This window comes from Canis lupus, chromosome 11 (genome assembly GCF_048164855.1).
Source record: "Canis lupus baileyi chromosome 11, mCanLup2.hap1, whole genome shotgun sequence".
Lineage (NCBI taxonomy): Eukaryota > Metazoa > Chordata > Mammalia > Carnivora > Canidae > Canis > Canis lupus.
Window position 1 is genome coordinate 57,922,056 of NC_132848.1, and position 26,932 is coordinate 57,948,987.

Consider the following 26,932-nt stretch of genomic DNA (forward strand, 5'->3'; position numbering starts at 1 on the left):
CAGAGAGAGCTCAACCATTTGAGTTCTTCCAGATGACCTGTTCCCCCAGAGTGTTTTTGTTGTGGGACGATAGGAAAAGTCAGAGAGGTGGTATGGTGACCGAAGTGGGAGATTGCCTGCCCCCATTCTACAGATAGAGGCAGGAGGGCCTACACCACAGGCCTGTCTTCGGCTTTCCTTCTTCTTTGCCATTTTTTTATTTATTTATTTATTTATTTATTTATTTATTTATTTATTGTGATATTTTAAAAAATTGAGATATAATTCATACACTATTAAACTCGCTTGTTCATTTAAATATTTATTTAAGATTTTCTTTATTTATTTGAGAGAGACAGAGATAGCGACAGACATAGCGAGAGAGAGAGCGCAAGTAGGGAGAGAGAAGGAAAAGCGGGCTCCTAGCTGAGCAAGGATCCTTGCATGGACTCAAGTCTCTATCCCAGGACCCTGAGATTGTGACCTGAGCCGAAGAGAGATGCTTAACCCACTGAGCCACCCAGGCACCCCTAAACTCACCCTTTCAAAGTATTCAAAGCATACTAAATATACAGTGATTTTTTTTCCAGTAGTCATGTTTTTGTACCCATCACCACTATCTAATTCCAGAACATTTCCACCACCCTAAAAAGAACCCCTCTGTCACATTGCCCTTTAGCAATCATTCCTCATTCCCTTCAGGGGGATCAGGGCTGAGGCCACTGCGATGTTTTTGGCCTTTTCCTCATGGTTTCAAGAAGGCTGCTCTAGCTCCATCATGATATATGATGGATATATGACATTCACCCTATATTCCACATATGAATACATGATATTCACCCTACAGATATACACCCTATATTCCGTTAATGAATGCATGATATTCACCCTTCAGGAAGAGGGAGGTTATAAGGATGAAACCACTGGCTGAGCCAGTCCTGTCAACAAGGTTTCCTGAAGCCCTCAACCAGTGACGTGGCTCACATCTTTTCTTACAAGGAAGATGGGAAATCTAGAAAGGCAACATGCCTAAGTAAAATCAGAGCCTTTTAGAAAGGTAAAAGGGAGAATGGATTTTGTGTAGGCAGCTAGCACTGTCTACCACCCATAATTCGTATATTAAAGAAATTTAACAGAGTAATTATTACATTCATTCCCAGGTAGTAGGACATAGTTCAGGAAATCTTTGATCTCCATGGTTGTCAACCTCAAAACATTAGATCTATAGCCAAGACAAGCTAAGTTTCTGTTAAGTCCGTATTGAATCTTTTCATACCTGATTTATTTCAGTCTTAGGCTTTTCATCCCTCTGTCACTGCCTACAGTCATGGGCATCACTTCCGTTTTCTACCCAGTTTGTCAAGCTGTATGCACTTAGCCTAAAATTATATCTCTTAAATTTAAATGGTAGTCCTTTAGTTCTACTGTTTTAGGATTTGTTCAATAAATTTGTGTGTGCCCTTATCACTCATAATTATAAATAGAGCCACCAGATCCTGCTCCAGGCTTTTATCTCAAATCCTGTAAGTTCTATAAGATGACCAATTTAACCGTTTTGTTTTTCCATTCTTGTGGTTGTTCTGTCTTTATTTATAAAACATGCTGATATTAGTATTTCTGGTTTTGTCAACTTAGGCATGATCTAGTGGCTTCGTGCTATCCTTTATATTATATACTAAATATGTGTGTATACACGTACTGTTAACTTTAAAAGTAAAACTGCCAGGTATTTCACAAGCAAAAAAATAGTTTATTTGGGAATAAAAGAGAATAAACAAGGTGGCACATAACCTTGGAAGAGTCGGGGCAACAAAGGAGAGGCATGCTTTTTTAAGGAGAAAAGGGGTATATTGGGAAGGCTGTTATTATTATTTTTTAAATATTTTATTTACTTATTTGAGAGAGAGAGTGTGTGAGCAGGGAGGAAGGGTATAAGGAGAAGCAGACTCCTAGCTGAGCAGGGAGCCTGATGCGGGACTCAATCCAGGACCCCGAGATCATGACCTGAGCTCAAGGCAGAAGCTTGACTGACTAAGCCACCCAGGTGCCAAGGAAGGCTGTTGTGAATAAAAGGAAAGTCCAGTAAACTGGACTCAAGTCTCCATCAAGACTTGGGGTAAACTGGGAATTCCGAGTATGGTGGCTTCTCATTGGCTGAGCATTGTGGGGGTGAGGGGGACCAGGAGAGGCAGGGGGTGGAGGGAGGTAAGGAAAGCCTTTCTTCCTTAGGTTGGAGTAGTAGAGTAGGATCCATCTTCAAGGTCAAGCCGCTGTAAGGTCATGTTCCTCACTTCCTGTTGGGTATGCAGTGGACTGAGTCATAGGGTGTGAGAGCTCCTCCTGCTGAAACCTCCGGACTCCGTTTTAGTAAAATTTCCCATTACTAATTTTTATGACACTGTGTATTATCATTTACGTAAAGTTCTGCTAGAATCAACATAGAATTCTTGAGATTCCTTCTAGCTCTGGAATGCAATAAATTTATTATCACTTTGAATGAGACTTAAAGTCTAATCAATATACTTATATGTATATTTGCAATATTAGTAATGAATTATTGCAGAAGAGTTAAATAGTTCACTTAAATATTTATCAGCTGGTTTATCTTTCATTCATTATTCAACAGCTACGTGCCAAGCTCTTATCTAGGTGCCAGGAACATGTGTTGAACAAGACAGAAAAAAATCATGCCCTAATGGAACTTATAGGGAAGACAGGAAATTTTAGAAAGTAAACATTTACTTAAGAAAGGAATATCACCTTTGTAATGTCACATGGTAATCAGTACTTTGCATATATAGGAAACATATGGGATGCATTGCTGTTTTAGATGAATTGGTCAGGGGACATGTTGTTACAGGATTTCTTTTCCTTTAGTGCCTATGGTTCTTGGTCATGCCACTTTGAAGAATGTAGAGGTAGACCAGAGGAAGAGTGGGGGGCAGCCGAGCAAAGCTTATGGAGTGAGACTAAAACAAAACTTACCTAGTGATAGTATAGAGCTCCTGAAGAGGGAGAGGACCCGAGAGGGTTGCCAGCAGAGTTTCTAAGTCTACGGCTTAGAGTTTATAGGCCTGTCGGCAGGCTGTTTTAATCTGATTAACCTATTCGCCTGTCACCCAATCAAGTTTTTGTCATCTACCTATCACATGGGAAGGGGTGGAGGGCTCCTTCCAGGGTAGTGTAAAATCCTTTTAAGGGTGGTTTCCTCTTAGGGTGGGCCCCCTTGTCCCTGACTGGCTTTCTGCCAACTATCCATCATCAATATTTCTAAGGAGATGACATTGTGCAGAGACATGAATAATGAAATGGAGTTAGCAGTGAGAAGAAGGGGGAAGAGCATTTCAGGCAGAGAGAATAGTACATGCAAAGGCTGTGAGACAGGAATATGCTTGGCATGTTGAAGAGCACGAAGCAGGCAAATTTGGCGAAATGGAGCAAGCAAAGAGGGCAGTCCTAAAATATGAGGTAGACTCATCAGGCGGGGTCCAGAGGCTGTGGCAAGTAGGACACCTTTTGGGTACAATGGCCGGCCAGTGGAGGGTTTTAGGCTGGGGAAGAAGAAAGTGATAGGACATTTACTTAAGAAAGGAATATCACCTTGGGTGTTTTATAGAGAGTAGACTGCAGAAGGGCAGAGCTAGAAGCAGGAGGGCTAGTTAAGGAAGCTGTTGAGAGTTCATGATAATTTGGACTAGGGCATAAAAACACTATTACCCATTTTTCTAGAGATAGTTGAAACAGAATCAACTTCTTTTTTCTTTTAAGTCTTAAATGAAGTTTGGGGCATTACTCATTTTTCTAGAGATAGTTGAAACAGAATCAACTTTTTTTTTTCTTTTCTTTTAAGTCTTAAATGAAGTTTGGGGCTAGAAATAATTTGTAAAGTGAGTGTAGTGACATGGTTCTGAATATGTAACTAAGTGGCAAATAAGTGACCGGTTGCCTGGGCTGCTCCAGCACCAGGTCCAAGGAGGGCACAGGGGAGGGGTTTTTGCCTTTTCATTGTCTGCAGCTCCTCTCCTGTAGTGCTGCTGACTTGTAAAATAGGTGAGGGAACGTGATTTATTGCCAACATGATTGGAACGACGTCAACCGGTCGTCGTGCATCAGATCTGAGATACCCTACGAGACTTTTCCCTTTATGTTGCAATTCTTGATGGGAAATCAAGATCCTTTGCAGACCTTTCCCAGGCCTTCCATTAAGGTAACGCCACCCACTGGTTCTACATTTCAGTGGGCGTGGGAACCACCTGGAGAGCCTGTGGAGACCAGATTCCAGGACTTCACCTGCAGTTTCTGCCTCCGTAGGGCTGGGGTAGGGCCTGAGGATAAGAAGATGAGCTGAGACCCCAGCTCTGTTGGCGCTGCCAGGCATTGGGCTACTCGTTGAATAGGCAAGAGCTGGACCAGATGTTTCCAATTTCTGTTTACTTCAGTTGCCAGGCCTGCTTTTCCTAATGCTGACATCATAGGGGGCTGCTGGCTGTTGAGGACCTCAGGGGAATGGGCACAGCTCATCCCAGGCCCAAGCAGCCCACCTTCCTGGCCAGCGTCCTTTGGGATCCTCTCAAGCTTACAAATAAAAGGCTGCACACTTTTCACAGACCTGCCTGTGTTCTCTCCTGTTCTGTCCCTCTCTCCTCCATGGTCGGCCTTAGCTGAAGTTGCTCTGTGGTTTTTCTTCCAGTTCCTTGCATATCTACAAGCTGCTGTCTTTCCTTCCGTCTGTGTAACAAATTGCCTTTCTGACTCCCCTTCAGATCAATGCTTGCCACTCATCGTTTCTCCTCCTTTTACATGTATCTTTTAAAATATTTTTATAGCCCTATAAAAATTCCATTTGTGATATATCCTGTCTTTATCGCCTTACTCCTCTTTCTCTTCATATTCGTTTGATACCACAATATGCTTATCATCAGGAAACAGTTGACACCCCCTGTTATTATGGATCTGCTTACACGATGCACAACATTATCTAAGCCATCGATCCTTCTGGATCTTTTTAAGTAGGCTCCACTGTTGTATGGATAGGCTCCATCTTTTGACCTCTTTGGATGTTGGTTTGATCTATCACTTACGATTTCCCAATGTATTTAAACTTTTCTTTGTCAGTTGTGTAATTTAAGTTCAGTAACATTCACACTTTTTAGTGTACAGTTTAATGAGTTTTGAAAAACACATATAGTCATGTAGCAACCACCGCAGTTGAGATGCAGGGCAGTGCCTTCACTCCAGTAAGCTCTCTCTTGCCTCTCTACAGCATTCCTTCCCCCAGCCCTTGGCAACTGCTGATTCGTTTTCTGTCCCATAGTTTGGGTTTTTCCAGAATATGGAATTAAAATAAAAGCAGAAATGTTTTATTGCATTCAAATTTGAATTTAGTCCTTGCATTTAAAAAAAGAATTCTAAAAGCTGAGGATGGGTAAATTGTATGTCAAATATACTTAACTGTCCGTGGTAATAAGTATTTTGTTTTATTTATCCTTTTGAAAAAGAATGAATATGCAGTGTGGCTTTTCGTGATTCTTTGGTTTCAGAATATTACTAGGTTTCTGCAAAAATAGCCTTTTCTGTTTTTATTTTAAAAGAAAATAATTTAAAAAACACTTTCTGAGTATGTACAGATATGAACATTTTTGTTCATTTCATTTACTTACTATTTAATAAAGTAAATGAAAGGTCAGGAAATACATAATGTTTTTAAAGGTAGACAAACTGACATTTCTTTTTATTTCTTTTTTATACAGGTGTTTGCTTCAGAATGGTAAGTCAATTTTTTGCTATTTTTTCTATTTATTATTTCTATTTACAGAGATAGAGCAGTTTTCTATTTAATGCTAGTCTACTGCTTATTTTCTATCCTTGACAGTAAATGAACTATTTGTATTTCTTCCAAATTACTGCTTGAGAATTTTTTTATTAAAGTTGTCTTTTAAAAGTAGTATATCAAAAACGTTACAGCCTGCCTAGTTTGTAGCTAATGTTTTGTATGAATTTCAAAAGCACCTCTACTGGGATAATCAAATTAAACATTCTGGTTAGGTACGCTGAATATAAAATATGGGATCTGCCCCTTGTTCTGGATGGAAGAAAACTGCCAGGCAAATGTCTATATCTTGAATTGCACAATGAAAAGTGCTCATGTTGCATAAAGGTTTTTAGAAGTTGAGACTCCTTATTGATTTTAACATTTTAATTTTGTTAATATACTCCTTTCCTGAAAGTAAAACGTGCACGTATTTTTCACAGACTGTCTGAGCTGACAGTCACTAGATTAGCTCTCTGTTCCTAAACTCCGAGGATTTAGGATGTTCCCAACCATTAAAGTCTCCTCATTTTGAGATAGTCCCCTGCCTCACACTTCAGATTGTCTCTTTTTTCGTTATTATTTTCAGAGCTAGCTCCTACATAAATCCTAGATATAACCATCTCTGTTTAGTTGGGGCTATAGAACGTATAGATTCTTGGTCACTCTGACCTCCAAGACCATGTTTTAAAAAAGTTCCAGTAGACAGGATCCACAAAAATTTAGTATGATGTAGTTAAAATAGTTCAAAATAAAAATGTTGCTAGGTTTTTATTTGTCATTAGCATAATGGAATTTGGAACTGAGAAGAGAAATTTTAAAAAACTGTAAAGAATAATAGGAGAACTAAACTTCCCTTATGTGGCAAGTCCATAGCCAATGGAAGACATCAGAATCTTTTAATTGAATGCTGTATATTGGTCATAACTCGATATTTTCCCTCAGTGATTGAAAATCTTGGAGTGATCATCATTTGGAACCCAGACAATGTAATTCAGTGTTAGCAGGTATAGGAGCAATGCAACTGAATTTTATGGATCCCAGAACACATTACGGAATCTGTTTTCTGAAGTAATTCCCACTAACCATTTATTTTCTCATAATGTGCTTGTCTTTGAGGAAAGTAGAATTTAATAAAAAATACCATTTAAGTGGAGGTTCTTGTAAACAGAGGTATGATTATAGGTCAGCTACATAATTTTCAGCATAGACTGTAGGAAAAAAATTATTATCAGTTACATTTTTTTGATGCTGGACTTCGTTTCACTTATTTTCTCCTAAAACCAGTACACGGAAGACGAGGCTAAGAAAATAGGAGTGGTTGGCTGGGTGAAGAATACCAGCAAAGGCACTGTGACAGGCCAAGTGCAAGGCCCAGAAGATAAAGTCAATTCCATGTAAGTAGCAAGACTAATAATGCACTCATGTGATTAATGAACTTATTTTAATATTTCACTGGACCAAAGAATAGTATCGATGGAACAAATTCAGTTTGTAGATTATAACTAAACCAATGTGCTCTTAGGCATACCAGCAAGGAAATCCTGAGATGGGAATGGAATTTGTACATTTAGGATGGATTTCCCACTAGGGCAGGCCCTCCAAAAGAGCAATGGCGTCATTTTCCAATCTATTTGAATTGTGTTTGTCTCTTCTTATGTGGAGGAAACATCTGGGCTCACATATCATTCATCCAAAGTGGTTGTGAAGAAGCATAGTGCCTTTGGATGGTTCTTGAAATTCTTTTAATTAATTAATTTTTTGAGAGAGAGCATTGGGAGCATGCGCGAGCAGGGGGAGGGAGGGGAAGGTACGGAGGGAGAGGGAGAGAGGGAATCTCAAGGAGGCTCCACACCCAGTGTGGGGTGCAGCTCAACCTCACAATCTTGAGACTGTGACCTGAGCCGAAATCAAGAGTCTGACACTTAACCTACTGAGCCACCCAGGTGCCCTTGGTTCTTGAAGTTCCTAAGGTATACTTCAAGGCAAAAAGGCTGTCCTCTTCTTTTTATAAAGTATCTTATATATTTAATTTTATTTTATTTTTACTGTCAATGAAAGTGTGTTTTATGAGTTGTGTGGTTACCAAAACGAGTCCTTGCATTCTAAAGGAGACCAGGTTCAGTAGTAAGGAAAGTAGTGCCCTGTCATATTCAAAGACCTTATCTTTTCAGTTTCATATTCCACTGCTTTTGTAGCATTTTTAAAAATAAAAAATAGCTAATATTTGTTGAGTATTTGCAGCATTAGGCAATATGGCACACATTTCACATAGTTTATCTCATTTAATCTTCACAACATCTTATGGCATAGGCCCTAAGTCATACCCAATTCATTTTAACTCATTTTATTTTATTGTTTGCAATTTATGTTTGTTTTTATTACTTAATGCTTTCACATTTTAAAAGTAATACTTTTTGAAAAAAAAAGTAATACTTTTTTGCTTATTGTAATAAGTGAAGTAATAAGATGCTGAGAGATAAAAAAGCAAAGCTATTAATCTGCCCCTTCCCCTCTGCTTCCCTCCCCTTGATGGAACCTGTACCTCTGGCCTCTTGAATACTTTCTGAAGCTTTCTCTTTCATTTAAAAGTATTTAAGCATTTGTAGTATGGGCTTTGCTTGTTTTTGTGAAAATAGAATACTGTTTTAAAAAAAGATTTTATTTATTTGAGAGAGAGAATGAGAGAGTGAGCATGTGCACACGAGCACGAGCGGGGGTGGGGGTAGAGGGAGAGGGAATAGCAGACTCCCCTCTGAGTAGGGAGCTGGATATGGGACTAGGTCCCAGGACCCTGGGATCGTGACCTGAACCAAAGGCAGACACTTAACTAACTGAGCCACCCAGGAGTCCCATATTTATGCATATTTTTCTGTAACTAGTTTTTCATTTTATAGACATTCATCAATCAGTAAATTTTTAAAAATATTTTTAAATTTCTTTATAATTAAAATTTTAATTTTAAAATTAATTTTTAATTTTTTTCTAATTTCTTTACATGTAAGTACATACTTTGTGTATAAAACTGTACCCCAACTTGGAAAGTGGGATCTAAAAATTCAGTTTCATAAAATGTACAGTAGCAGTTACTGAAAAACGATAATTTTCAGTAGGATTGCCACAAAATGCCAAAAAGATTATGAGACTTATGTTGTACAGAACTAAGTAGTTCAGTGGATGATAAAGTACCAAATGACTATGAAGTATTGGGAATGGGGGCTGTGAGGGAGGATAGATACTCATGCCTATCATGATATCCTAATCCATGTTGTAGCAGGTTTTTGATTAATATCCTTAACATAAATGTAATGATATCATCCATTCTGCCCATTTTTTCTGGTCAACCCCTGCACACTCCGTTTCTTCCTTCCTTTTTTTTCTTTCTTTTTAAAGATTTCATTTATTTATTTGACAGAGAGAGAGAGCACAAATAGGCAGAGCAGCAGGCAAAGGGAGAGAGAGAAGCAGATTCCCTGATGAGCAGAGAGCCCAATGCAGGGCTTGATCCCAGAACCCTGGGACCATGACCTGAGCTAAAGGCAGACACTTAACCTAAGATTAAGCCACCCAGGTGCCTCCGCTCCCCTGTTCCTTCCTAGTACCACCAGTAATCTAGGATAGCAACTGAGTGGGCTTCCTCCCACATTTGTCTCCATATTCACCCCCCTCCTCCACACACACACACATACACGCTTGGAGGCACATACAATTTTGGCTTGTGATCAGTATTTGCTTTTTAAAAATGGGATCATAGTATATACACTTCTTTGCATCTCACTTTATGATTCAAAAATATATCCAGGAAACAAATGATCCAATTAGAAAATGAGCAGAAGACATGAATAGACATCTCTCCAAAGAAGACATCTGGATGTACAACAGACACATTAAAAGATGCTCAACATCACTCATCATCAGGGAAATACAAATCAAAACCACACTGAGATATCACCTCATACCTGTTAGAATGGCTAACATAAAAAAACACAAGAAATAACTGTTGGTGAGTATGTGGAGAAAAAGAACCATTGTGCATTGTGGGAATGCTAACTGGTGCAGCCACTGTGGAAGAGATTCCTCAAAAAATTAAAAACAGAACTATCATATGATCCAGTAATTCCACTACTGGATATTTACCCAAAGAAAATAAGAACACTAACTCAAAGAGATATGTGCACCCCTATGTTTATTGCAGCATTATTTACAAATAGCCCAAGTGTCCATCCATAGATGAATGGATAAAGAGAATGTTTTATATATAATATATAAATATATATAAAATGGAATATTACTCAGTCGTAAAAAAGGATGAAATCTTGCCATTTGCAACAGTATGGATGGACCAAGAGAGTGTAATGCTAAGTGAAATTAGAGAAAGGCAAATGCCATATGATTTCATTCGTGTGGAATTTAAGGAACAAAACAACCGAACAAAGAAAAAAGAGACAAACCAAAAACCAGACTCTTAACTGTAGAGAACAAACAGATAGTTACCAGAGGGGAGGTGGGCGGGGAGATGGCTAGAATATGTGAAGGGGATTAAGGGTACACTTACCATGATGAACACTAAGTGGTATATAGAGTTGCTGAATCACTATATTGTACACCTGAAACTAATATAACAACTCTGTATATTAATTATACTGAAATTAGAAAACAAAACAAAAATACATCCAGGAAAACCCATCCAAGTCAAATGGTAGAGCTTTAATTCATTCTTTTTAATAGCAGCTTAATATTTATTCCACAGTATTAATGTACCATTATTTATTATCTTATTGCTGATAATTCATTTTGTTTCTCTTTTTTTTTCTCTCTTTTTTTCTAGTAAGAGCAATGCCATAATGGATATTTTACTGATGATTTTATTTTTGGGAGATAGATTCCCAGAAGTATGGTTTGTTGGTTGACATGTCTGTGCACTATTAATTTAAAAAATATTTGTCAGACTGCTTTTCAAAACAGCTGTAAACAATTTACATTTTTTTTCCTCTTCATCTTGTGGGCATTTGGTATTATTGTCTCTAATTTTTCTTTTATCTGATTGGGTGTAGAGTGATGTATTATTTTTTCACTATAATTTGCATTTCTCTAATTACTGGTTGTTTAGAGCATCTTCATGCTTGTGGCTATGTGGATTTGTTCTCAGGAACTAATTCCCTTTCACATCCTCTCCCCATTTTTCTATGGAGCTGCTTGTCTCTTGCCAATTTTTAAGAGCTCTTTTTATATTGGTAATGATTACTAACTCATTATCTGTTATCTCTTTTGCAAGTATTTTCCCAAATCTATCCTTTGCCTAGTCATTAGTTTTGTTTATTTATGATAGCTTTTGCAACATAAATTGTTTTTAATTTTTATAAGCTCAAATATGGTTATCTTTTCTTTCTCGTTAAGAAACAGATTGTAAGTGTTGCTCTAACTTTTTGATGCTTTATTTACTATATTAAGCATTTATTCCATCTGGAAATTGTTTTTTATTTATAATATGGGATTGGGGTCTATTTTGTACCAGATGGATAGCCAGTTGTGCCAGCACTATTATTAAATAATCAATCCTTCCCCATCGAATTGAAAAACATTTTATCATGTATTGAAATATATAAACTGGATTTTATTTCTTGGTTCTCTGTTCTGGTCCCCTACTATATCTGTTTATCTATTCCTAGACTAATACTCCATATGGATTTAATTACAGCAGCTTTGTAGGGTATTTCCCTTTACTATTTTTTTCATGGATTTATTTGCTTTCTTGGACATTTATTTTCTCTCTAAACTTTAAGATTAAAAAAAAAACTTTAAGATACTCATCCGTTTAGTTGGAATTATGTCTGTTTTTAATTTTTATTATTTATTTAGAGATTTATTCATTTATTTATTTGAGAAAGAGAGCACACAGGTGTGTACTTGAGATCCAGCTGTGCTTTGGGCCCTCCACTCAGTGGGGAGTCTGCTTGAGATCCTCTCCCTCTCCCTTTGCCCCTTCTGTTCATGCTGTCTCTGTCTCTCTCTAAAATAAATAAATACTAAAAAAATAAAATAAAATTTTAAAAAACTCCAACAACTATTTTTTAGAACAGTTTTAGATTTTCAGAAAAATTGTAAATGAAGATATTACCAAGTTTCTATATAGTTCTCACCTACTTTCCCCTATTAACATTTCACATTGGTATGATACATATGTTACAATTAATGAAGCAATATCAGTGCATTAGGATTAACTAAAGTTTATAGTTTATTCAGATTTCTTCAGCTTTTACCTTATGTTCCTTTTCTCTTTCAGGAACCCATATTTTACTTGCTATTTAATTCCACACTTTTATGATATTAAGAGAATTGATATTAAATCTTCCTATCTAAAAATAGAGATGTCTTTTCATTTGCTCAGATTTTTAAATTTATCCTTCAATATGGTTCTAGGATTATCATCATATAGATTTTGTGCTTTCTTTGCTGACTTTATTCTTAAGTCTTTGTCTTAGTGTGGGCTGCTCTAACAAAGTCCTATAGACCAAGTGGTTTACAAACAACAGAGATTTATTTCTCATAGTTCTGGAGGCCGGAAGTCTGAGATTAGAGTGCCAGCATGGTCAGGTTCTGGTGAGAGCCCTTTGCTAGGTTGCAGACTACCAACTTCTCATTCTATCCTCATATGGCAGAAGGAAAGCTAGCTAGCTCTCTGGCCTCTTGTTACAAGGGCACTGATCCCATTCATGAGGGCTCAATGCTCATGATCCAACTACCTTCCAAACACCCCACATGCAAATACCATCACACTGAGGATAAGGCATCAGTATATGAATTGGGGGGGAGGTGGACACATTCATTCCATAACAATATTTTATCCTCTTTACATGATTGTGTATGGAATATTTTTCCCATTTCTATTTCTGTGTGCTTATGCTAGAATAGGGAAGCCTAATGACTTTTGTGTATTTATTAGCAAATGTTCTCATTAATTCTGCTAAGTTTTTTTTTTTGGGGGGGGGTAAACTGTAGTTATTGGATTTTTAAGTACACAAATATATAATTAGCAAAAAATAATGTATCCTTTTTTCAGGTTTGTTTCATTTGGCAGACCCATCAAGACAATTTTGAATAATAGGAAAGTGGGGATCCCTGTCTGATTATTATATTTGAAATGGTTTTGTTTCACCAAGTAGACGAGTTTGCTGTTGATTTTCATTAACTATAGTTTATCACGTTGAATTTCACTCTTGCATTCCTTGAATTAAGCTCTGATTGCTTAACTGGATGAGCCACCGAGGTGCCCCTGGATTTTATATTTTAAAAGTTTCTTTTGTATCTGTAGTTATATATTTTTTGAAAATTCCTAATCTTATATAATTTTATTTTCTCCTCCGTTTTCCTTAATCAGGTTCAGAAGGAATTTATCTATTGGTATATTTTAAAAAACAGCTTTTAGATTTATTGACCACTTCTTTTTTTTTTCTGTTCATTAATTTAAACCTTCATCTTTCTGATTCCCTCTTTATTTCTTTGTTGCCCTTTCTCTAAGTCTTCAACATGAGTTGTAGTTTCCTTTGATTCTAGTCTTTTTAAGGTAATACTTCCTTTTTAGTATTTTCCTTCATTTGGACTGTTGGTGATGTGTTACTTCAGTTTTTGTTTCTGTCTGCACGTTTTTATTTTACCTTCACTCTTGAAAAATATCTTTGTTGCATACAGAATTCTAACATGGCAGTTATTTTTTTCAGTACCCTGTGGATACCATTACAGTGCCTAGCATCCATTGTTTTGTTGTGAAATTGGCTGCCAGTTTTACACTTTGCTTCTTTAAAGTAATTTCACCATATTTAAAATGGCAACAGTAGTAAAATTGCCGGTTTTTACAGTTTGTGATAATAAATATAACATTAAGCCTGTCAGTTGGTTTAGGTGATTTTTTCCAGTAATACTTAGTTCTCTGGGTACATAATGCGGAGGAGGCATGAAGTGGAAGTTCATCCAGGGCTGGTTGTTGCCATCTACAAGGAGCAGAAGTGAGAGAGCAGGGCTTGAGGGCATTTACAAAAGTGCACATAGAATGGTGAATCTGGGAATCTAGTTTGGACAAAATGAGAAACGAGCTGGTAGGAAATTGATGGACAGTGAGGAATGGTTGTCTTATTCAATTGTGGGTCTAAGGAATTGTGACAGCTTTTAGGAGCATTGTTGTGTTGCACAATGGAGTCTGGGAATCAGCAGAATCAGTGCAGAAAGGAAGGGATGGAGTGGGAATGTGAGACATCTCTGATATTTCCTGCCCCACTGTGAGTGAAGCGCGAGTGTAGATGGTCTCTTTCACTGACTTTTTCTGTGCCCAATGGTTCTTTAACTGGACTTCATCTGGGTATTGCTAAGTGGAATTTTCTCCAGCTGTCTGAAAAATTAATGAAATCTTGCACGTTTTGGTGTTTGGTGTCATGATTTTTCTTTCTTTACTGCTTCTTATTATGGGATTTTCAAACATATCCGTGAATAGAGAGAATGAGACAACGAACCCTATGTGTCTGCCCAGTTTCAGTAACCAAAGCTTGCATTCTTATTCCACACAGTCCTCCACCCTTTCTTTTGCATTTCTCATTGTTAGAGTATTTAAAGCCAATTTCCTGCATCATATTAGGCACCTGTAAGCAAGGTTGAACAATGTGAAACTGCCAGTGTTCTCAAAACTGCACAAGATGGCAGTTTCACATTGTTCAGTCTACAAGTTTTACTATTTTTCTCTAACAGAAACTCTATATACTATCTGTATATTTTTCTAAACCCACAACAATCTATCTCCAAATGTCAAAGTGCATCCTGTCACCTGTCTGTTGCACCTTCCCTGAGGCTTGTCTTCTTCCCAGGGTAGGCCTACTGGACAGCTGTCATTCTCATCCTGATGCTCCCCTCTGTCCCTTTCCTGTGGAGTGGGTTCCTGCTTTCTCAATCATATTTTTCATCATCTTTGATGTATTCCTTTTATTTTATTATTTTATTAATTAATTAATTAATTAATTAATTTTTTATTTATGAGAGAGCCAGAGACATAGGCAGAGGGAGAAGATGTGGGACTTGATCTCAGGACCCTAGGTTCACAACCTGAGTTGAGGCGGATGCTCAACCACTGAGCCACCCACGTGCCCTCCTTTGTTTTGTTGAAGCATAATTCTCCCTAAGCTTCCCTAGGAAAGATATGTGAGATAAAGAGTTTGTATCCTTGTCTGCCTTCATTTGTCATCATACTTGATTGACTGACCAACTGGGGGGGCTCAGTTGGTCAAGAGCTGACTCTGGATTTCCATTCAGGTCATGATCTCAGGATTGTGAGATCAAGCCCCGCTCTGGGCTCCACGCTCAGTGGGTAGTCTGCTTGAGATTCTTCCTTTCTCCACCCCTCCCTCAGCTCTTTCTCTCTCTCAAATAAGATAAATAAATCAACCTTTAAAAAAGATTCTCTGCACCCAAATCCTCTCCCACTCAGAATTTTAAAGGCATAGCTCCATGACTTTTTGTGCTGCTGTCAAGAGAATTGATGTCATTCTCATACAAAGGAGTGGAAATTATATGTTTATTCCTCTCAGGAAGCTTTTTAGATATGCATTGTATCCCTCTTTTTCTGTGTTTCATGATCATCTGCCCTGGTGCTTGTTTTGATTTCACTTTCAATGCTGGTCTCTTGGAGAAGGAGAATTACCTGTCTCCAACAATTTCTTTCCCATTCTCCTCTTGGTTCTCCCCTGTTGAAACTTCCATGCGGGCCTGATTTTAATTTATTTTCTCACCGAGTTTCCAAACCTTTTTCTCTGGAAATTGTCTCACTTTTATCTTCCAGCTTTCTGATTAATTTAGTTTCTGCTGCGATATTTTGTTTCTGCTTCATAGCACCCTGTTCCTGTTTTCTTTGATTCTTCCTGAGGGTCTCCTGTGTGTGTGTGTGTGTGTTTTGTTATCTTCTGCTTTTTGCATTTTCTCCTTCCTCCAAGTTCCTTTCTTTTTTCTTTCACCTTGCCTTGCCTTTCCTTGCTTTTTGTTTGCTTGTTTTGCTTCTCTGTTTATTATATTTTCCTTACAATCATGTTTTCAGTAACTTCCTCAGTAATATGGATAGACAGCCAAGAATCAACATATTTTTAAGGAAATTTTCCAACTTGTAATTTTAAACTGTTGGCTGGAGGAATGGTGGAGACTTGGGAAGAGTTGGCCTTTTTGCTGGCAAACCTCCAGAATGTTAAATCTGTAAGTCTTGTCTTTTCTTCTTCCTGGTGCCTCCAGATCCCGAGTCTTCTGTGGAGTTGGGAGGTAAGCTGACTTGCTGCTCCTTGTTTTTGGTTCTGCAGGCACTTAGACTGAAGCCTTTTGTTTTTTGTGTACCTACCCTACCTCTGCTTTCCTTCTAATTTATTGAAATCTCTTGCTCAGGTTATAGTTCTCTATCACCTGGAACTATTTTCAGCTGCAAGTTGATAGAGAACCAGACTTAGAATGGATAAAAATGAACAGGGGCTCATTTTTCTCAGTAACAAGAAGTCTGAGGTAGATGGTAACTGGCCTTGGTTCAATAACTCAGTGGTATCAGGGTCAATGTCTCTGTGATTCTCTCAGCCTTCCTTCGTGGTCAAAAAAAGGGAAAGTGCAGCTGCATAGAATATCCATAATTAAGGCTTAAAGACGGCAAGAAGGGATAATGGTTGTGTTGCTTTTCCCGAACTTGCCCAAACAGACATCTGCAAGTGTTTCATTGGCTCGCATATGGTTATATAAATACTGCTTGCTACAAAAAAAGACTGGGAAATTGGTTTGGCATATCGATTCTTTGAACAAAATTGGTGTTCTCTTGGCGAGGAAGAAGGGGAGGGTAACGGGCAGTGGTAGTTAGGCAATAAACGTTGTCTGCTACATTTTTTGTCTTTTGATGCTATCATTTTAATGGGGGTGTCAGATAGAAGGAGATAAATGTGCCATGTTTAATTGCACTGTGAAGATTAAGTGAGAAAATCCACATAAAGCACTTAGCACAGAGCCTGGCACAGAGTAAGTAATAAATAAGCATTTGCTATCATTATGTGACCCATGGTGCTCCATCTCAGCACATGTTGCTTTAGTGGCAGTTGGACTGGCCAGGTGGAAATGCCACTAGGCTCTTGGATATATGGGTCATCCCTGCAGAGAAACTGGGCTAGAGAAATAAATTTGGTTGTCATCACTATGTGGATAGTGTTTGAAGTTATGTTCATGGATGGAATTATCCAGGGAGAGCTTTTGTGATGACAAGCAAGCAGGAAGCATACATCAGAGAATGTAAATCAAGCTTAAGCAAGATTATGAATTGGGATGTCATTACAAATAAACATATTTAGATTGTGGAGAGTGAATTTATTCCTCTAGCGTCTACTTTGTGCAATATATTGTTTAACATACTGAATTATCAAAAAATTAAATCACAGTTAAGAGAAGTTACAGAAATAGGTGGTAAGGTCAGACTAAATGTGGTATATTTATAGTTGAAGAAATATTGCCTTATTTTCTTCTAGTTATTAAAAACTTTATTATTTACTTATTTGAGAATGCTGTGGCATCAGAAAATCAGAATTAAATTGTTTTTAAAAACATGAGTGTGGTTTTCTTCCTGAGTTATTGAAATGTGGAATTTAACAGGGACAATCATTTCGAGGTGGCCTGGCTATGACTGTAGCAACTCTGCTCTGTTCTTGCAAAGGAGCCAGCAGCATCCCAAGACTCGCTGCAGATGTGTGTGCTTCTTTTCCCTTCTGTGTTTCATTTTCTCAGAAGGAATGACTGATGGCTTTCTTTTGCAAATTGCACTATATGATCCCAATTGTGGTGGTAAGTTCTGCCAACATTTTTGGATGCGTAGAAACCATTCGAGTCTATTGTTTTAGTAAACCTAATTTTTTTCCTCCCAAAATTCAACAAAAGTATTTTCTATTTCTTGGTAATCATTTACAATTAATGTATAAAGTTAGGATTCTGGGCATAAACTTTTGACTAAATCTATACAAAATATATTTTTCTTAAAAACTAAATGGTAGTTCTGTAAAAAACAAAACAAAAAAAACAAACAAACCAAACTCTCAAAACACAAACAACTAAAAGCATTTGCATTTGGAGTCATTGAGCCAAATTCTAAAATTAAAATTACATCTTGATTGCTACATATTTTTAAAAACCATATGTCATGTATCTGTACTTTCTGTACTTGAAAGCATCACTGATGGGCTGGGTATGTGCTCAAGAGAGTGATCAAAGAATACGTGGTCTGGAGAACTATGTCACAATACAGGGAATGCATGAAGGCACTGAGGATATTTTAGAGTGGAGAAAAGAATACTTTGAGGGAATCATGACGGTTTACGTCAAATATTTGAGGGGTTAACACCCGGAAAAAGATGAATGTTCTCTGTTGTTCCAGAAGGTGATAATTTTGACTATAACCATGGGTGAATTAGTTTATTTCAGTTCACCTTGACTAAGAATTTTCCCATAAAGGCATCTAATACTTCTAATGGAATTTTATCAGTAACTGGGAATGGTATACAGTAGGGATTGACATACTAGATAGCCTTTGGGCCAGATTTGGCCTATTGCTTATTTTGTAAATAAAGGTTAATTGGAGCACAGCCTGCCCATTCATTCATGTTTTGTCTGCTGTTGATTTTGTGTTACCTTGGCAGAGTTAGCAATTTAAACAGACCTAATGACCACAAAGCCTCAAATATTTGCTATCTGTCCCTTTAGAGAGTTTGCCAACTTGTGCTGTAGATGTCAGACAAGTTAAGGGTGTTGTAGAAGATCTAATTCATTGGATGCTAAGTTAGCGTAGGTGACTTCATAGGTCCTGTACAACTGATTCTGTGGTTTTATACAGAGTTGATAATATACATATACTTAAAATTTGTTCATAGTTTAAGAGAAGTAAATAGATGTATTCACCAATTCAGTTGTGTATATCTCTTCCATAGATATTTAGCATGTGTGTGAAATGTGAATTTTAATAGCATTCTGCTTTGACTATGAAATGCCATTGTTTTGAATTTCTAGTTGTTACAGTGGTGGATTGGAATGAGGCAATGGCTTTTGTAAACAATTAGGTAGTGTCTAATTCAAAGTTATTCAAAATTTTTGAAAATAACTTTTCTCTGGCAGACCATTAGTGACATGGATTTCTATGGAACCAGAATTGCTAGCTTTTCCTAACTTTCCATCTGAGAATGGTAAAGCACTTAGCTAACATTTTTATGCCTTATTCATCAATGTTTCTTACACAAATAGATGGGATTATTAAGAAAGTTGCTTTGAATGTTCTGTATGAGTGTGGGTGTAGGTATGTTTTCCATTGCATGTCCTACTGAAATACAGAAGACATGGACATTTTTCAGGACAAAAATTCATTGAGGAGCTGTAATTTTGGAAAAAAATTTTGGTGTGACCTGATTGATATAAATCATTCCAATGGGGAATTAGAAACATAAAAAATATCTATAGTGGAAGTGGAGTTCTCGCATCAGGTTTTAGACCTCGAATACTAAGTCGTTTATTTTCCTTTGGAATATAACATCTTTATTAAAAACTTCTTAAGTTCATGGTTTTTGCTTGCAAGTTTACATTTTAGATATGTGAATTTAGTAAGATAATAATATTTAAGAAATGTGTAATGGCAGCACTAATTTTAAAAATATTAGGTTTTATTTTTAAGAGGAATTTTAGGTGTACAGGGTGGCTCAGCGGTTTGGCGCCTGCCTTTGGCCCAGGGCGCGATCCTGGAGTCCCGGGATCAAGTCCCGTGTCAGACTCCTGGCATGGAGCCTGCTTCTCCCTCTGCCTGTGTCTCTGCCTCTCTCTCTCTCTCTCTCTCTTTGTGTCTATCATAAATAAATAAATAAATCCTTAAAAAAAAATAAAAAAAAGAAAATAGAGTTCGACACATCCCCCCTCACATCTGCTCCCACCCTAACCCCTTCCCATTTCCTTTATATTATGAACATGGTACATTAGTGTAGCACATTTGTTACAGTTTTTGAGCCAGTCTCAATACACTATTATTAGTTTATATTGGAGTTCCATTTTTGTGTTGTATATCTTGTGGGTTTTGACAAATGTATAATGACACATATCCACTATAGTATCATACAGAATAGTTCTGATGCCCTAGGAATCCCATGTTCCGCCTGTTTATACTTCTGTCCCTCTCCCTTAATCCCTGCCAACCAGTCATGTTTTTATTCTTTCCATAGTTTTACTTTTTCCATAATATCTTATAACTGGAATCCTGTAGTATTCAGGCTTTTCAGATGGGCTTCTTTCACTTAGAAATATGCCTTTAAATTCTTCCATGTTTTTTCATGGATTGATAGTTCCTCCCTTCCTACTTTTGCAGGGGGTGTGTGTGTGTGTTTATGTTGTTTTGAATTTTTTTTCAAAAAATAGATTTTGGTTAGATGGTACTTGTGTACATTGAATTTTAAAAGTTATAGAAACATGGACTTTTTTAAACGTTTTTTAATTTTTTAATTTTTATTTTATTTTTAAGATTTTATTTATTTATTCATGAGAGACACAGAGAGAGAGAGAGAGGCAGAGACTCAGGCAGAGGGAGAAGCAGGCTCCAGGCAGGGAGCCCAATGCGGGACTTGATCCTGGAATCCTGGGATCATGCCCTGAACTAAAGACCCTCAACTGCTGAGCCACCCAGGCATTCCCAAACTTTGCTTTTTTAGAGCAGTTTTAGGTTTACAATAAAATTGAGAAGAAGGCATAATGATATCCTGGGTACGCCTTCCCCCATACATGCAGAGCTTCCCTCATTATCTGTATCACTCACTAGAATGGCACCACCCCCCCTTTTATTAACCAAGGGTGACCCTGCCCTGACACATTGTAACCACACAAGATCCACAGTTTGCCTTAGGGTTCACTCTTGGTGTTGTACATTTTATGGTTTGGCTCATTTCTTTTTATTGCTAAATAGTATTCCACTATATGGATGTACCACAGTAAGTTTATCCATTCAGTTATTGAAAGACATCTTGATTGCTTCCATGTTCTGGCAGTTATTACATTAATTACTTTTGAAAATATAAATAAAGTAAAAAATATACTTAAGTATTTATTGTTATATATATTAAAGTTAGCTTGTATATGAAAATGTGAGCATAAAATATTTTTAAAAAGATCTCAATTTTTCAGCAGCTTGAAACCTAATTCAGTCTACCCACTACAAGATAAATGTGTTGCTTTTGTTTTTAATTTGCAGAAAGTTTACATGGTTGTTGCAAAAATTCAAATGATATAGAATTATATGGGCTAAAAGATGTAGGCCTTGCATGTCTTTCTAAGATCATAGTCTTACACATTTTTTCTTATGTGTGTATGTTAAAAATACATATGGTATAATCCTGTTATAAAAAAACGTACAACTATATATGCCTATGGGTTACATTTATCTCTTTATCATTTACAAAAATGGGATCATGCTATACCTATTGTTCTGCAACTTTTATACATTTCACAGTACTGTGTATTGTGGATATTTAAAAAAAAAAACTATAGTTGACATGCAGAGTGTTACATTAGTTTCAGGTATACATCATAGTGATTTGACAAGTCTATACCTTATGCTGTGCTCACCACAAGCAGGGCTACCATCTGTCACCATACAACACTGTTTAAATACCATGAATATCTTTTCATGGTAGTGAATGTTCTTTTAAATCACTGCAGAGTATTCCACTGTATGGATGAATCATAATTTAATCATTCATCTATTACTGGACATTCATACTCTTGTAATTTTTCGCTATTACGAATCTTATTGCAGGGAGCATCCATATTTACATATATATATATTTATTTTTCATTTATTCTATAATTATTTATTTGGCCTGTTATGTGTGCCAGGCAGTTCCAGGTAGGGATTCAGCAGTGAGCCAGAGATGATGTTCAATTTCTTGTGTGGGGAGACCCACAATAAACAATAAACGAGATATTTTCAGATAGTAAATATTTTCAGATAGTAAAAAAGATGCTGTGAAGGGAGTAGTGGTGGTTTTCCTACTTCAAATGTGGTGGCCGGGGAGGAAGTTTGCATGGAGCTGACATCTGAGCTGAGAGCTGCATGGCGTAGAGGAGGAGATGAGGCTGCCAGTGCATTGAGTCTGGGAGTGTGGCAGGGGCAGGAACAAGCAGCTGTGCACAAGGCAAGGTAGCGGGAGCATCTGCCTGGTACAGGCAATAAGGTGCATGCGTGTAGGAAACCTGAAAATGAGAAAACTAGCTAACATCAGCTTTTTATTACCACCCTATGCCAGCAATTTTAACCAATAACATGGTTCTCCGCCCCCGCCCCACCACAACACTGACATTGTGTGCTTATCCCTATATCTCTATAGTTTTGAAGTATTGAATCCTAGAAATGAGTCAAATGAAAGCTGTGTGCATTTTAAATGTAAATCGGTGGTTCACTTTTAATTATAAACATTATTAAGTATTCAGAGAAATACTGAATATAAAAATAGGGGCTCATGAATGAGGAAGTTTTGTTCTATGTATTTTTGTAAGTAAACAGTTGTATAGGCTTAGGTAATGTAAGTGAGTCAAGACTATTACAAAAATTAAGAAGTGAAAATTAAGAAATGAAATAAAGTCATCCATAAACTTGCCATTTAAAAATAAATACAAACAGGGGCGCCTGGGTGGCTCAGTGGGTTAAGCGTCTGCCTTCAGTGCGGGTCATGATCCCTGGGGTCAGGCTCTCTGCTCAGCAGAATCTACTTCTCCCTCTGCTTCTGCCTTCCCCCCACTCTTTCTCTCTTTCTCTCTCATCTCAATAAAACCTTTAAAAAATTAATACAAACAAATAAATACGGATACTATTTTGATTCATAATGGAACTATTTCTATTTCTGTTTCTCTTTTGCTGGGGTATTAAAGTCAAGATCTTAATGATTTTAGAAGATACCCCAAATTAGGAAATTATAAAGCTGTTAGGCTTAGCAGAGTTTACCTAATATTTTAACCCTGTTAAGGTCCTATTGGAACAGGCATCTCAGCCAATCATGTGAAGAAGGCATACCTGCGTGGGTGGGAGGCCTCCAAAATAGTCATCAGTCAAGTCTCTTATTGGGTAATGTCTTCTGGGATAATTTTTAATAGTTAAAATAGTCTATCGTGATAATTTTTTATCCAGCAGATATGTAGTATACATGCCCCTCTGCTAGGCGCTGAGGGCACAAAGATGATTAAAGGTATCGTGACAAGTCTGGTCTGACTGGGGGAAAAGAGGTGAACAAGTGGATTCAGCACAAGGTGGGGCCTGGGAATGGGTGCAGGGTGTGGGGGTAGTGCACAGTGCAAGGGTGCCCTTCCTGCCCTGGGGAGCAGTCCAGGCCATGCCTCTCTTCTGGCCTCTTGTGCCACTGTTTTTCTCATTGGCTTTTAGTCCCTCCACCACAACATGCTCTTCTACCCTTAGGACTTTTGCAGAAGCTGCTCTCTCTGCCTGGAATTTTGATCTCCAAGCCTCTCTGATTATTCCCCACCCAGCCTGTTAGGTTTAACAGCCCATGCTCTGCTTCTTCATGACACTTACTACAGCTGTTAGGAAGAATTACTTGCTTAATATCCCCCACCTCCACCCCCAGAGAACGCTTGCAGCTGTAAGTAACAGGAAGCCTGATAAACAAGTGACTCGAACTAACAGGGGTTGGGTCTTCGCAGGAAGGAGGCTGGAGGTCAGGGGACGTGGGAGGTGGTTGTCTTATCCATGTCAGGTCTGTGGTGTGCAGGATTCACTGGCTCTTTTCCCTCCTGGTTGTAAAATGACCACCTCAGCTTCTAGCCTTACTCACATCCAAGGCTGAAGGAAGGCATGGCCCTGGGTCTGTCCTTTTTTTGCCTCGGAAGCAGACTTTTCGAGAAGCCTGCAGCACACTTTCATGTGTGTGCCTTTGCCATCTGTAGCTGCGATCAGTTCTTCCAGCAACTGATATGGAAGGTGTTTTGTGTTCTTTTATGAGCTGGTCAATCTGGTGCAGCCACAATAGGAGACAGAGACGCGGAAGGAAAAAAGTTTATTATACTTAGAACTCCTAGAGACAGAGGGTATGGCCTGCCATGCAGGGCCACAGGGGAATCAGGGATCCCCAGGGTGGTCAGGAGGGAGCAAAGGGAAGGTTAGGCCAGAGCCCATGTTAGGGTTTCCGAGGGAAAGGCAAGAGAGGGCACGGTGGACAGTTTAGGATTGCATGGTTTGAGGCATTCCAGAGGGCTTTGGGTTTTGGTTGCCTGGTACCTGGCCCTGGGATGTTTAGGGAGAGGAATATTGCCTCCTGGGATGCAGGGTGTGATAGAGGAGGTGTGAGGCTCTGGATTGCTTAGTTTGCATATTAAAGGTGTATTTGGTGCTGAACTCTGCTATCTCTAAGAATCTAGTCCCCAGGAGAGGCAGGTTCCATGGGTCCCCCCTCGCCCCACTACACTGGCTAGAAGGTTTTTTAAGATGTCAAAACATAATATACAGAAAGTAAAAGAAATAATACGATGAGAGAATAGGGATAATTAAGACGTGTTGGGTTCACTGTTCATGTCCATCCCACCCACCGAGACTCGTCACAAGAAGGGATTGTGTGTCCTGTCCTTCCTTGAACTCCCAATGCTGAGCACAGTACCTGACACACCGACTGGTGACACGTATGTTAGGAAAAGGAGGTAGAATAAGTATGTCCCAGGGAATATTCAGTACAAAGGCATTGAGCTGAAAGAGCCTCCTTTGTGTCTTTGGGGACAAGTGACGGGAGCAAGGCAGGTGACAAGGACAGTCGGAAATTGAGGCTAGAAAAGTAGAGTGGGGTCAAACCGTGAAGAGCCTCGAATGTCACGGTAATTCATCCGTTCCCTGTATTAGCACTGGGGAGTCACAGAAGAGTCTCAGGCAAGACAGTGGCAGTAGGATTTATGGGTTAGGAGATTGTGTTGGTGGTGAGGTGTAGGAACTGGGGGCAGAGCGATTGGAGTCAGGGGGGCTGATCAAGTTTGTTAGGGTAGAGTCAGAATAATTTGGGGGAATTTGGAGAGCATCATTTTGAAGTCCTCTGCTAAAATAGTAATCCTCCAATTATGACCCTGGACCTGTAGCATCAGCAGGACGTGGCAGCTTGTTAGAAATGGAAATTCGTGGGACGCCTGGGTGGCTCTGTGGTTGAGCATCATCCATAGGCCCAGGGCGTGATCCTGGGTCCCAGGATTGAGTCCCACATCAGGCTCCCTACAGGGAGCCTGCTTCTCCCTCTGCCTGTGTCTCTGCCTCTCTGTGTCTCTCATGAATAAATAAATAAAATCTTAAAAAAAAAAAAAAAGAAATGGAACTTCACGGGCTCCTACTGAATCAGAATCCCTGCGGTGGGTTTAACAGTCTGTTGTGACAAGCCCTTCAGGGGACTCTGAAGCACTAAAGCTTGAGAACTGCTACCTAGAGCAGTAGATATTTGAGGTGAAGAGCTTAGTCATCTGGTCTTATGCAACCAACTTGTATGTAGAAGCACCTGTGCAGCTTTAATATATATATTTTTTATGTCAGGTTGGGCCCTAGGTCAGGGCCTCACATCAGATCAATTAAATAAAAATCTCTGGGGTGGGAACCAGACACCAATTTATCTCTGTTCCTCCCAGAGAATTCCAGTGTGCAGCCAGGGCTGAGAACTACCCATCTTGTGTAGCCTTTAATGATGAGAAAACTCAGGACTTCCAGACCTTGCTCAAGGTCATACAGCAAGTTCAAGTAAGAGTGATTCTTTCTTTTCTTTTCTTTCTTTTCTTTCTTTCTTTCCTTCCTTCCTTCCTTCCTTCCCTCCCTCCCTCCCTCCCTCCCTCCTTCCTTCCTTCCTTCCTTCCTTCCTTCCTTCCTTCCTTCCTTCCTTCCTTCCTTCCTTCCTTCCTTTCTTCCTTTCTTTTCCTTCTTCCCTCCCTCTCTCTTGATTTTTCTTTCTTTTTGAAAGAGAGCATGTGTGTGCAAGGGTGGGAGGGGCAAAAGGAGAAAGAGAGACTCTTCAGTAGGCTCCACACACACTGCAGAGCCCAACTGGAGGCTGGATCTCACAATCCTGAGATCATGACCTGAGCCGAAATTAAGAGATAGATGCTTAATCAACTGAGCTGCTCAGGTGCTGTAAGAGTTCATTTTTTAAGCTGTCTTCTCTGTGCTGTAGTGAACACTATCCCCACTTTTTATTGTTTTAAAAGATTTTATTTGTTAGTGAGAGAGCAAGCAAGGGAGCTGCAGAGGGAGAGGGTGAAGCAGGCACCCCACTGAGCAGGGAGCTCAGTGCAGGGCTAGAACCCAGGACCCCCATCATGACCTGAGCCGAAGCCAGATGCTTAACTGGCTGAGTCACTCAGGTGTCCCATTCTCACTTTTTAATAAATTGCTTTTACAGACTGGTTTTTAAATCATTCACAATGACAAAACTGACAAATTATTAGAGGGGAAAAATAGGTTACAGGCAGGATTATAAACCTTTACTTTCTCCTTTTAGTTAACATTACTTCACACTTGAGAAAGGTACCCTTTTTGTAAAAATATTTTTTCAATGTTAATGAAAACTAGCGTATAGATAACATACAGGTAAATAGTGCTTTGTCATTTGTGTGTTTAAGTAATGAGAACCTGTTTTCAAACTCTAGGTGGAGCTCTTTGGTTTATATGTTCATTATTCTATTTATAATTTTGAGAGTCTGTTTAAAAAAATTATTTGGGATTCTTGTTAAAAAGACATTTAAAAATTTATAAGTATTTTTAACATTTCTAATTCTCCTTTTCTTGTTTTAGAGCCATATTGATAAAAACTTCTATTTTTGTTTCATTGCTTGATGAAAGAATCCAAATCCAGGCCTCAAAAGAGTCCTTTTCAAATCCATCTTAAATCCGTACTGTTATCTCCTGATGTTTAATGAATAGGATGTTTCCTATGGTTTTTGTTTCTGATAAGTCTCAGTGTTGAATTTACATAAGATGGGATGCCTTTTGTTGGTGGAGAAAGACTTTGTGGAGAACGCAGTTGTTGCTATAGTAATTTCTTCAGCTGTTTTTACCCCATTGTGTACAAAGGAGTATTAACAGCTACCTTCCTGTAGCAAAAATGAGCT

At 38.4% G+C, this 26,932-nt stretch overlaps 1 protein-coding gene across 12 annotated transcripts in view; it reads left to right on the forward strand.

Moving 5' to 3' along the window:
• Positions 1–26,932, forward strand: part of ACYP2 (acylphosphatase 2) — a 258,461-nt gene that overhangs the window by 110,385 nt on the left and 121,144 nt on the right. For 8 of the 12 annotated variants that reach the window (XR_012003447.1, XR_012003448.1, XM_072768367.1 and 5 more), the window contains 2 exons: positions 5,730–5,746; positions 7,076–7,185. Coding sequence is in view for 10 of the 12 variants with exons in the window: in XM_072768367.1 (XP_072624468.1) it covers positions 5,730–5,746; positions 7,076–7,185 (127 nt within the window). In the remaining 2 variants the exon portion in view is untranslated. Of the gene's footprint in view, positions 1–5,729; positions 5,747–7,075; positions 7,186–16,048; positions 16,076–17,431; positions 17,478–25,459; positions 25,569–26,932 lie in introns of those variants that run through there. The other 4 variants (XM_072768360.1, XM_072768363.1, XM_072768365.1 and 1 more) reach the window with 3 other exon arrangements.